This window comes from Pteropus medius, unplaced genomic scaffold (genome assembly GCF_902729225.1).
Source record: "Pteropus medius unplaced genomic scaffold, Ma_sr-lr_union100, whole genome shotgun sequence".
NCBI lineage: Eukaryota > Metazoa > Chordata > Mammalia > Chiroptera > Pteropodidae > Pteropus > Pteropus medius.
Genome location: NW_024356249.1, coordinates 5,358,047 through 5,371,448, shown reverse-complemented (window position 1 = coordinate 5,371,448; position 13,402 = coordinate 5,358,047). Strand labels below are relative to the sequence as shown.

The window sequence follows — 13,402 nt, the reverse complement described above, 5'->3', positions numbered from 1 at the left end:
ATTCTTCCAACAAAAAAACAAAACAACAAAACTAATATACTCCATTAATTAAGCACTTAATTAACTACTTTACTGTGTAGAAAGCATATCGAAAAATTTTTTAGCTCAAAAAAACTTGAAGCTCCCTTGTAAACTCCATCTTTCATATAAAAAGTCTTGTAGTAGGTCATTACTAAATTTTGTGAAGATCACTGAAAATCAGTTGATTTATTTTTTTAGATTAAAATTTTTATGTTTCTACATAAAATTTAATGGATTTTAAACTCTAGACCAGGGATTGTCAATTTACGGCTTGGCCACTTTGTTTTTGTAAATAAAGTTTTACTGGAACAGTCACACTCACTCATTTATGAACTGTCATTTATGAATTATCTATTATTTATGAGTTGTCAATGGCTGCTTTCGTGCTCCAACAGCAGAGCTGAGTAGTTGCTACAGAGACTCTGTGGCCCAGAAAGCCTAAAATATTTACGAACTGGCCTTTTACAGAAAATATGACAATCCCTGCTCTCTACACAACAAAGAAAAGTCTGTATTTACTGTAGTTGGTCAGAAGACAACATCACAAACATTTTTGGAGAAAATAGGCAGACTGTGGAAATAGTCATATACAGAAATAAATTACAATGGAATTACTTTGAATAACTTTTTACTATTTACAAGTATATTGTGACTAGAATGACATTTTTACTTACCTTCAGGGTTGTTAATTGTTTTAAAAGTATGTTCTAAATGGATGTTATGGGAAAACCAAAACCAGAACAGATAAAAAACAATAAAAACATGCAAGAAGCAGGCAGTATCATCTAATCGGGCACAACTGTATCATATTTACTGTACAATGCATCATTCCCAGTTCTGAGAGGGCTCTTGACTGCTTCGACTGGATTCCTACATATTTCATAGGGTACTAAATTTTGAGTTATGTAGTAACAACAAAATTAAAATCTTCTGATTTTTGCCATGATATAATTTGTTAAAATTTTCTACAGTGAGGAAGTATTTTAACAAAGAAACCCTCCTTTCAAAGTAATTTAAAACTCAGGTAAAGAGGAGCAAATAAATTCGGACAACGATATGAAATAAATTTTAAATTATTAAGAAAAATGCAGTTAAATGTGGATTTTACATCTTTAAGACACAAAAAGCTTTGAAAATTCTTTCTGCAATCAATACGACAAGAAATATTATGGTTTTCATTAGCCACAAAGAGCTCAAACTGATATCCAAATGATTTTACAGAGGCAGTTCATAAAACAGGGATTGTCATCTGTTTTATTTTAATGTTATAAAAGTTTTCCTGTTACAGTTGACATACAATATTATATTAGTTTCAGTGGTCATCCATTTTCTTTTACTAATCAATACTACTTAATAATGAGATAAGCTGGGGCTTAGAAAATCTTAAAGATTTTCATTGTAATAGTACCCGTAAGTAAAGCATACTCCCCACTAGTCAAAATTCAGTTTAAAATAGTTAACCTTAGATTTCATCCAAGAAAGCCTCATCCGAAGGAAAAAAAAAAAAAAAAAAAAAAAAAAACAAATCAAGAAGCATTCACTGGATAAGAAATAAGTAAGTTATCTGAAAGAGATCTTATTTTAACAGTTTTTGGATAAAGACAACACTGTCAAGAAATTCAAATGTATTTATTATAAGGGAATTTGTAGTAACAACAAGTCAAAAAGGTATTTCATTTTATGTAACAATCTTCTCTTAAAGAACCCCCTACTAGACTTTCGCCAGTTTGACCTGGAGAAAGGTAGCAATCAATGCCCCGCCCCACTCTCCCCACCCCCAGCCTTCTAAATGAGAAGTACTCCTGTGAAAGTCCACAGCAACAATCTGAAGTCCTCATCTATAAGAGGGAAATGCAGCATTGTGCTTTGGTATAATCCTTATTTACTATGCCGTATGGTCAACATTTTTACTTATAAAGGCATGTTTATACTACAAACTGAAAGGAGACAGACAAGAGAAGATGAAATGTAAAGAAGAACTTAAAAGCCTTCAATTTACCCTTTACAGGACACTTTCATGGAGAGAATCATTTTATAAAAATAATATGAGCTTATCAGCAACATTTGATAGAATATTATTTTCTAGCATGCTCGGTAAAAAGGAGAGATTGGAGGAAAAACCACAACCCATAACTACACTTAGCTTTCATTTTGTTGACATGCTCCCTAAAATAGCATTTCCCAAAATGCCTTCGTTGGTCAGTAAAGTTCTGGTTGTACATTCCCATCTGCAATAGGTATTAGCATATTAAAGACTGAGAAGTCCCACAGGAAAGAAATCTACTTATCATCATTAATCTAGTATTTTCAAGCTTAGTGGACCACAGACCCATTTTTATTATAATGATATCCTATATAATGAACATTCCAACGAATATTATTTGGAAAATGCCACTTTAAAGTAATGCTAGTTTTAAAAAAAATCCCTAGTTTTTGCCTTTGTAATTTTAATTTAAAAAGAAAAATTCTCCTTTTTCTGCAAATTTGATAATTCATATTACTACCTGCATTTCCTCTTTTGTGAAGCTGGCCGCCTCGTCTCCCAATTCATGTAGATACATGCAGTCAGGCTTTGGACACTGCATATTCTTTAAGAAGTAACTGCAGTATTTTGTTGTACCTAGAGATGCCTGCAGGAAGAGGAGGGGAGGGAGTAAAAAGGACTCAAAATGTGAAATGACAATGAGAATGTTTTGTGCTTTCACTTCACCCAAAATAAGACATAGACAGAACAAAACAAGAAGTCTGGCTTTGATACTAGAGAACTAAACTATTACTAACAGGATTTATTAAAGATGGTGCTCATTTGGAAAAACTAAAGAAAACATCTCCATCCATGTTTTCAGGACTTGAGCATCCAAATCTTCTTCTCTAGCAATCAGAAGAGAAGACAGACAAAATCCGTTCTATGTTACCTATAAGTGGTTAGGCACATAAGAAGGCAAATTCCTTTTTCTAATTATGCTATTCTTCTTCCATCTATATAAAGCACTGCTTGGTGGAACCCTTCACTCAAACCTGAACTGATCAATGTCCAAATATTTCAGGACAACAAGTAAAAACCATTATCTACTTCTGATAATAACAGATTCATTTTCGCAATATAAAATGTGTAACTATAGGAAATTTAAAAGATTATCCCCTAATAATGAAACTGTTTATTCCTACCCGGCAAAACAGAACCTTACATAAGTCAGCAGTAAACAAATTAGCTGTCATAGGTTGGTATGGATACCTAAGAAGCAATCTTCAAACAGACTCTCTTCAAATGTAATATGTAAATGCTACATAGTCCTCTACTTACTACATTTTATCCCTTCCCCTTTAAAAAAAAAAAAAAAGATGAAGACGACCATTTTACCTTAAGTGTTCTGCCATCTACCACCACATTGTTGACACACTGTATGGCTCTGAGAGCATCTTCTGACCGGATATAGGTTACATAAGCACTGGCGCTTGGACCCTAGAGCGAAAACTCACTGTTATTAGTATCAAATTCAACAAATAACGTTTAAAAAAATTATCTTGAAACCTGCCTAGGGAATTTTAAAGGTCTTTACTACTACTATCATTAATAATCACAATAATTAGAAGTTGTAATAGCTTTAATTAAACCATATACTAGCTCATTTTAAAACAATCATAATGAATTTTATCTGAGTTTAAGTAAATTAAAATGTATATGAATAAAAATAAAGTATTATCTTTGGCTCACCATTTATTTTTTTAAAAAGCCATTTGACAGGCTCGTCAAGGTTACAAAAACCAAACTTTGAAAGTTAGATTTTAAAAACTAATATTTGAAGACACTGTGTCAAATTATATTCTCCCCAAAACAAATGCAATCTTCAAGAATAGTCTCTGTGCTATCAGCATAACAAAGATGCTCTATTAAGTTTTAAATATCTGAAAATAATTTTAATTGAAAGTTATTAACTAATTATTAGACTGCCTAACAACAGACTCAACTTTCCCTCCCCTTCAATCCACCACTAAATCTTTCTTTTCTTTTTTTTTTTTATATCCATCTTATTACTATCAATTCACTGCTGAGTCCTCGAAAGTCGAATGAGCACCAAAAATTTCCCCACCCCACCAACAGAGGTCACTACAGTACTGAAGTCCTTGACTCTCAAGCTTTCTAATCACAGAAAATAAATTTTCAGCCCAGGTCAAATCCAGACCATAGGGAGAAAAGATAAAAATCCTTATAATTAGTTACCTGTGAGCCTGCATATGATGTGCTATTATTGATGACAACTTTATGGATTTTACCAAACTTCCCAAAATATTCTGGTCGTTTTAAAACCTATAAAAGAAGAAGAAATAAGGCATAAACTGTACCCATTTTCATCAACCCATTTAATCCTTATAATGGACATACATTATCCCTCTTCAGTGAAAGAAAAATAATTTCTAAAATTTTCTAATAAATGTGACTATCTCCTAATTACTATTTGTGGTCAACCTATAGGAAATCATCAACAGAACCTAAAAGCTGTTCTTTATTGACTCAGTGAATAGAAACTGAGTTTCACCATACTTGGTATTATCTACTATGCTCTAATATATTTGCACCAATAATCTATGGTATCATCTCCAGAGTATTCTTAAACACAAAAGAAGAAGATCAAATATTCTGACCACGTTTTCATTAACAGATGATCCTTATAAGAAAGTATTTCTCAAAACAATGACCAAAATTATGTCTTAAAGGCAGAGACAGAAATTCAAGGAAGGACATAAGTATAGAGTCTTTACTCTTAAATCTATTGTATATAACATCTGATATAGTAATGCACTGTTTATGGCTACAAATTCTAAATAGGGTAACAGAATATTCAACTGTTAATGCCCTAGGATTTATCACTGTGTCTATATATTTTTTATATGTATAAAAACATAGTTATTTTCATCATGTCAATCAATTTTATCATTTCTCAACTGTCCCTTTACTTTTTCTCTCTTTTCTTAGTAAATAATGTGAGGTGATAGGTGGGAAAAAAACAGTTGAAAAACAAAATGTATACACTTCTTTCTCTATTACTTAGGTTATTTCTTCAGTTATTTCCACTCATACCTGTGTTACCTCCTTTATTTTGTCATTACATGTACTCGTTTAGCTTCTTTTACAAACTTACTGGCTAAGCTGTGTGAGAAAATACTATCGAGTGTTTGGAAAGAATACTTTGCATACACATGAACATGCACACATAGAAAACTTTCAATGAAAGAGAGTTTGCTGTTTGGAGAGACTGTAGGAACAGTAAGTCTATAGGTAAAACAGAATATAATTGAGGTAGTTGCAAATCATGGAAGAATTTTTTTTTATTAAGGTATACATTAGCAAATTAGCCAAGTTTAGGTATGTTCTGCATTGAACTGAATCAAAGCTTTGTAACACAGTATATGGCTGGAATGTCATTAACTTTTAACATTTTGAAAAATAATTAATATACATCTGAAACACTTGAACAAAAGCAGTTTGAACTGTGCGGGTCCACTTATACATGAATTTTTTTCAATAAATATATTGGAAAAATTTTTGAAAATTTGTGACAATGAAAAAACTCACAGATGAATCACATAGCTTAGAAATAACAAGAATTAAGAAAAAATTAGGTATATCATGAATACATAAAATATATGTAAATACTAGTCTTTTATTTACTACCATAAAATATACAAATCTTATAAAAAGTTAAAAATTTTCAAAACTTACACAAAGATCATGCAGTGCAATTCGAAGTTGAAAGATATGTATTAAATCATAACTGCATAAAATTAACTGTACTTACTGTACTACTGTAATAATTTCAGTCACCTCCTGCTGCTAATGTGGTGAGCTCAAGTATTATGAGTATCTGCTTAAAATGTTGTGTAATGTTAATCATCCTGTGTGAGCAGTTGTCTCTCCAGTAAATTGAGTATCACAGTAAAAAGTAAGCTCTCCAGGTTCTCGTGGATTTTTCATTGTGTTTAGTGTAATATCGTAAACTCTGAATAACATCATGGCACTCATATGAAGTTCCACTAGTGATGCTAGAAGTGCTTCCAAGAAGCAGAGAAAAGTCATGACATAACCAGAAAAAGTTGAAGTGTATCATATGTATCATAGGTTGAGGTCTACAGCTGCGGATGCCCACCATTTCAAGATAAATGAATCAAGCGTAACGACCACTGTGAAAAAGAAAATTTGTGAAGCCCTAGCTGCAGCTACACCAGAGGGCACTAAAACCTTGGACTTCTGGAAATGCAGCTTTTGTGCGAGTACAGGATTGCTATAAAAGAGGCATACCTATAGACTCTAATATGATTCGAGAAAAAGCAAAGTCATTATATGACAACTTAAGGCAAAAGAAAGATGAAGGAGCTAAAGCTGGAGAATTTAATGCCAGCAAAGGATGGTAAGATAATTTTAGAAAGAGGTTTGGCTTTAAAATATCAACATAACAGGAGAAGCAGCTTCTGCAGACCAAGAGGTCCCAGATACCATTAAGAAAATCACTGAGGAGAATGGATATCTGCCTGAACAAGTTTTTTAATACATAAAAGTGCCCTATTCTGGTGTGGGGGGAGGGGGGCGCGAATGCCACAACAGACATTTATTAGTAAGGCAGAGAAGCAAGCACCCGGATTTAAAGCAAAAAGGGATATGCTAACTCTACCATTTTGTACAAATGCAGTAGAGTTTATGATCGAGCCTGCCTTTACCTATAAAGCTGCTAATCCCCTGAGCCTTGAAGGGAAAAGATGAACACCAGCTGCCAGTGTGGACAATGAGAACACTTTTTCTGGATTGATTCCATCAACGTTTTCTTCCCGAAGTCAGGAAGTACCTTGCCAGTAAAGGACTGCCTTTTAAAGTTCTTCTGATACTGAACAATGCCCCTCGGCCACCCAGAACCCCATGAGTTCAACAACGAAGGGATCAATGTGGTTTACTTGTCCCCAACACAACGTCTCTTAATTCAGCCTCTAGAATATGGGGTCATGGGGACCTTTAAGGCTTTCTATGGAAAGGGCTGTCAACACCAGGAAAGAGAAGCCTGACAAAGAGAACATCATAAAAGTCGAGGAAGATGATACCATCAAAGAGACCATCATTCTTACAGAAAAAAACAATGAAAGCCATTAAACCCAAAACAATAAATTCCTGCTGGAGAAAACTGTGCCCAGGCATTGTGCTTTCACAGAATTTACAACAGAGCCGATAAATAAAATTAGAGAGATCGTGGATATGACAGAAACGATAGGGACTGAAGAGTTTCAAGATATGGATCTATGGATCTTGGAGAAATTTAAGAACAGACATCACACCAGAGGAATTAACAGAAGACAACTTGATGCAGATCAGTGCTTCCAAATCGTGCTAGACAATTAAGAAGAAGACATAAAAGCATTGCCAGAAAACAAACTGACATTAGACAATCTGGCAGAAGGGTTCCAGTTATTCAAGACTGCTTTGGCTTCGTTTACAACATGGACCCTTCTATGACACGGGCACTGAAACCAAAGCAAACAGTGGAAGAAGGTCTGGTACCATACAGAAACACTTTTAAAGGAATGAAAAAACAAAAAGTCAGAGAGAAACTGTGATGTATTTCCATAAAGTTATCCTACATGAGTCTGCCTCTCCTGCCTCCCCTTACCTCTTCTGCCTCTGCCACCAGCGACAGCAAGACCAAGCCCTCTTCTTCCTCCTCCTCATCAGCCTGTTCTGTGTGAACATGATGAGGATGAAGATCTTTATGATGATCTTCTTCCATTTCATGAATAGTAAATAATCTTCATACTGTACAATTAATACACTTACCTGTTGTGTGTTTGTGTGAAATTCTAATAACTGTACAGCAAGAACTGTATGAGACATTTCTATCATGATCATCACCATCACTGTCTAAGTAGCTGCCATGCAGAAAATCATGTACAAGACTTGTATGGAAGTGGAAAGCCTCTCCTTATATAGGCAGAAAGTGATATTTAATATAAAATTAACAGTGTGTTTTCTGACTGTTTGATAACTTTGCTTTAGTATGTCTCTCATAATTGGAGAAACTGCATTGCGTATCAGCCTATCATCACATGTGGTTTTTAAAAATGTTAACAATATTTCCAATACTATATTATGACTGTAATACTGTATGCCATAAAAAGTTTTTAGCGATTCATTCCCTATAGGCTAGGCTACCAATAAGCAATCTTATTGCTTACACCAGACTACCATAATATCATATTGCTGCTTCTTTTGTCATCGATGCATTAATCATACCTATAAATACAAATTTCTTTTTCAATTATCTTTCCATTTTTTGATAGTGTTAGTAACACATATAACATCTACAGTGTTTTGTATCACGTAAGAATACTGACGACTTCTACAGCCAATTTTAATGAATTAGAAGGTGAAGTGATTACACTGATTTTCCAATCATTTTTCTACCAAATCCCCTGGGGGATATGACAGTAACAGTGGCGAAGGCAATGGCCCTTGGGTTGTTCACAGCAAAGTCTCAAGGTTGAGGAGTAGATTGTATATTGTGATGTTTATCTGCAGGTGGAATGTGGAACTGCATTCAATATTCCAACTGAATATATACAAACTCAGCGAAAGGCCTCACAGCCAAAATGCCCGCTTTAAAGGGTGCTGGCTGGTCACAATTTGTGCTGCACAGGCATCTCGTATCACTTCTGAGTGTACAGCAGTAGCTCTCAATGAAGGCAGCATGCAAGGGGACATTTTGGAAATCTGTGGGAGCTTTTACTAGGAGAGGTTGTCAAAGTGACAGAGACACATTACTGATGGTTAGTGAATGGGAGCCAAGGATGCCTTAGAATGCTCGGACTAGCCCTGCACAACAAAGGATTGTCCTGCACAACTTTTCGATGTCCTACAAGACATTCGTGTAACTAAGAAGACTGTTTATAATGAAGAAATTCCATATTATTTATAATAAACACAAAGCAGGTCCTCAGTTTTTACATACTTTGAATTTACAAGAAAGCAAATAATATGTAATTAAAAGAAGACTACAAATGCTGTTTGGAATTTTACTAAGAGTTGTTTCAGAAAAATTCTGTCACTGACATTTCATGGCATCTGAGTTGCCAATACATACACGTGTAACCATAACACGTGTAATCTGCATCTGTAGTTGCCACATTCACAGTGATTCTACAAACAGATGTAAGCATCTTACTCTTTTATTATGTACTGAAAAACAGTACTTCACAAACTTGAATACACGTACAAATCACTTGAGGATCTAGTCAAAATGCAGATTTGGATACAGCAGTTCTGATGCAGGACCTGAGAGTTTGCATAATAAAATCCCAGGTAATACTAATGTTACCGGCCCAGAGACCAAACCTTGAGTAACAGGTTCCAGAGTAGCGGTCCCCAAGTATTTACAATTAGAAATACCCTTTTATAATTATTCTCCTTTAATTTCTCCCTTAGATTTTTTGCAAAGTGTGTATATTGACATTATATTATCAAGAAGTCATTTCATGAAAGTCAAAGGGTGTTACAAAATATTAGTGGGTATTGGGTCTGATAAGGTTGAAGACCACTAACTTATGGAAATAGTTTCTGGCCAATATTGGGGTAGAGCGCCTTCGTAATAACGTAAGATTTGTATACAATTACACTGACGTGTCACAGTGCAGCCAGAATGATATTTTCACAGTAGAAAACTAGCCATGTCATTCTATTCTTAACAACACTCAACAAATTCCCACTGCCCTGAGGATGAAGTGCAGACTCTTTAGCATGGTTACAAAGCCCTTCATAATCTGTTACCACTTACCTTGCCAGCCTCATCTCTCAGCATTGCATTCTTCCAGCCCAACAAATCACTTGCTGACCAAGCTCTTTCTCATCCAGAAGCATTTGTATAGTTCTGTGTCAGGAGCACTTTACCCAAATGATAACAGGGGTACATAACCTCCCCGCTGAAGGTCAAGTGCTATCTCTGTGCCTCCACAGCACACAGCACTTCTCATACTGTACTGTTACTTTTGTAAATAAGCAAGGACTACTTTTATTGGTGTGTGCTCAGTGTCTTACAAAGTGCCTGGCACACTACTGAAACTCAATAAATGCTACTGAGAAATTGAACTGTCTTAGCATTGAACAAAAAATTACATGGATAGAGAATACAGATGGGCTGCAATGTATGAGCAAATGGCCTGTACCTGATAAAAAATGGCCTGCCCAGGCAAGGGAAATTCAAATAATTTAAACGTATTAAGTTGAACACTACAGATTCTGCCTAAACATAGCAGTCAACTAGCAAAATAATATTATAGTGAATAGAAAGTTAAGTATGGGAAGCCGGCAGAGCACCCTGCACATCACCATATATATTATCCACATATTCAATATCATATATTTACTTTACAGTGAGCCAGTTTAAGTACTAACACAGAATATAAAAGGCCATGTGACAGAATTATAAATGCCCAATGGCATGCCTAATACATAAAATGTCTTGCTATATTGAGAACATGGTCAAATGTTCATGGACACGACAGAAAAAATCCGACAGTTGGTAAAGAATTGGAAAGATGAATGAATTAATGAATGGATGGATGGATGGGTGGATGGATGAGTGGGTGGATGTAAACAGACTAATCTTCAGTGTAAAATACACTGGAATAGGAGTTTTAATATGGGTTGGGGGTGGGGGGTATCCAGGGTGTGTTTGGGGGATTGTTCTAGTCCTGGCTCTGCTATGAAACAACTGTGTGATCACAGGCAAGTCAATCATCTTCCCTGTGCCTCAGTTTCTCATTTGTAAGTGAAATGGTTGTGTATTTAAAGTCTTTTAGTTCCTCAAACAAGCTGATCTCTCAGGCCACCACACACCTGGGACATTCTTGTCCTTATTTGCTGCCTACCTAATCCCTAGTCATTCTTAATCATCCTCTCCTCAGGGAGGCTTTTCATGAATCTCTACACTAGCTAAGTTCCTCAGTGTTATATGTTCCGGAAGAGTCCTGTAGTTCTCTGTTTATAAATACTCAGCAATTTACAAGTTCTTAAATTCTGTCTTACCCTCTAGTCCCTGTAAGCTTGTTAAGGGGAGAGACTGTGATTGGCTTGCTAAACTACTTATCTCCAACATCAAAGTACCTGACACGTGGTAAGTATTCAAGAGTTTACTTATAATAGAATGAATGAATTAGGTTTCAACAAATCTAAAATTTTACAACTTAGAAGATCATCATTACCTCTAATCATTACCTATAATTATCATCCATATCTTCTGAGGTAGTTTTTTCTACTGATCAATAAATGATACATTTGACAATCAATCTTGATATGAAGTTTTCTAATGAACAAAAATGATTTTCAAAACAAGTTTTAAAGTGTCCTAAACGCTCCTGCTTTGTTAATCATCCAAAGATAAGTAAATAATAGGGATCTTCTTTGACTTGAAATTACACTAACAATTTCAAGTTTTCTTAGGAAGTCAACTTTCAGTTTTCCAAACTGAAAATGTTATGCAGACAAATTAAGAGAGTTTTTAAAGATATTACTATTTAGAAGTGGTAATATATAATCAATAAAATACTGGCCTCTGGTCTTCTTAGGCTTTCAAGAGAAATAAAAGAGAAAAACCAATGTTTAAGAAAATTCATTATAATTATTGCAAAAGTATAAAACCAGTAGAGTCGGTTTTAGGGTACATTTAGACTCCAATAAATTGTTATCTCTCACTAGTCACCACCAAGATTAATTTTTCTGTATAATAATTCTTAAGTCATGTTATTTGAAGTGGAAACAAGAAATCTGTATAAGTACAGTAGTCCTCGCTCATCTGCAGTTTCACTTTCTGTGGATTCAGTTACCTGAGGTAAACCGCGACCTGAAAATATTAAATTCCCCCAACCACTGACACTGTCTGCTTCTGACATCCAACCATCAACATCATGGAGACTCAATAATCCAGGATCACCTAAAGTAGATGATTCTCCTTCTAATGTCATCAGAAGGTCAACAGTAGCCTAAAGCTAAGTCATAATGCCTTCATCATTCACCTCATTTCATCTCGTCATACAGGCATTTCATCATCTTACATCATCACAAGAGTGAGTACAGTACAATAAGATATTTTGAGAGTGAGACCATATTCACATAACTTTTATTACACTATATTATTATAATTATTCTATTTTCTTATTGGTTATTGTTGTTAATCTCTTGCCTAATTTATAAAGTTTATCATAGGTATATATGTATAGAAAAAAACAGTATGTACAGAAAAAAGCATAGTATATATAGGGTTTGGTACGATCCTCGATTTCAGGCATCCACTGAGGGCCTTGGAACATATTCCCCACAGAAGGTAAGGAGAGAATACTGTAAATAAAATAAATCACAGATTCTAAAGAGGAGGAAGAAAACCTATAATCCAAACTTCAGATTGAGACGATGGATTGATTTTACCCAGTCTTCGGGTGCTGCTCCATATGCCTCCAGTTCTATAGCATCAAGGATGTGTTAACAAAATCAAGTGCATTCATATCTAAGAGTTCTCAAATCAAGATAAAAGCCCCATTAGTTTACTGGAGCAGCAGTTTCAGAAATGCAAAAGTAGATTCTAATCGATGAGATCAGTAGGAGTAAATAGAGGCAGATGAATAAAAAACTTGGAGAGGCAAGAATTGCCCTCTGGTTAGAAAAAACGCAAAGGTGAAAGAGGGAGATAGAAGGGTTGTGCAAAGTTGTATTCAAGAAAATGGTCAAGGGTGATGTGGGGATTCTGCCTGCCTGGGGAGTTAAGTACTAGCTTGAAAAAAGGGATGAATTGGCTGCTGAGGCTGAATCATAGGCCTATCATGCACTCGGTCCTTAACATCTCTCACTAAAGAAGTCTTTTCCTTAAGAACTCTAGACTCACTCATCTGGCTTTCAAAAGAACCCGGTTTCTTGAAAATCATGTAACCCCCTAATGCCAGCATCCCTGGACCTAGGTCCCAGTAATTCTTGAGTTGCTGCCGTATTTACTGCCAAGTCTACCTGACTTTCTCTGCTACTGATCTTGAAGCCCTTCATAATCTCAATACATAGTAAACTCATCATCAATAAATATTTGTTATTCTCTTTAAACTGAATTTTATAAAATCAAACTTTAGACTCCTTAAATTTCCTCCTTCTGGGGCCTTCAACCCACTTAGCCAAGTCCGATGAATCCCACCTTTGTAAGTATATTCACTATAATCCTCTCACTGGTACCATGACGTGCATTACTTCAAACCTTTCCCAAGGGGTACTTTCAGCAGATCCCCTAGCTCCAGCTCTCTCCTACTAAAGTATGCACTCTGGCTGTCAATCAATTTCTATCTGCATTCCCATTAATCTAGTCAGCACCTC

At 35.2% G+C, this 13,402-nt stretch overlaps 1 protein-coding gene across 9 annotated transcripts in view; it reads right to left on the bottom strand.

The window, feature by feature from the left end:
- CNOT4 (CCR4-NOT transcription complex subunit 4) overlaps positions 1-13,402 on the bottom strand; it is a 127,213-nt gene that overhangs the window by 50,623 nt on the left and 63,188 nt on the right. For all 9 annotated transcript variants that reach the window (XM_039860852.1, XM_039860854.1, XM_039860861.1 and 6 more), the window contains 3 exons: positions 4,244-4,330; positions 3,383-3,484; positions 2,526-2,651 (listed from right to left, as the gene is read on the bottom strand). In XM_039860852.1, coding sequence (XP_039716786.1) covers positions 2,526-2,651; positions 3,383-3,484; positions 4,244-4,330 — 315 coding nt within the window. The remainder of the gene's footprint in view (positions 1-2,525; positions 2,652-3,382; positions 3,485-4,243; positions 4,331-13,402) is intronic.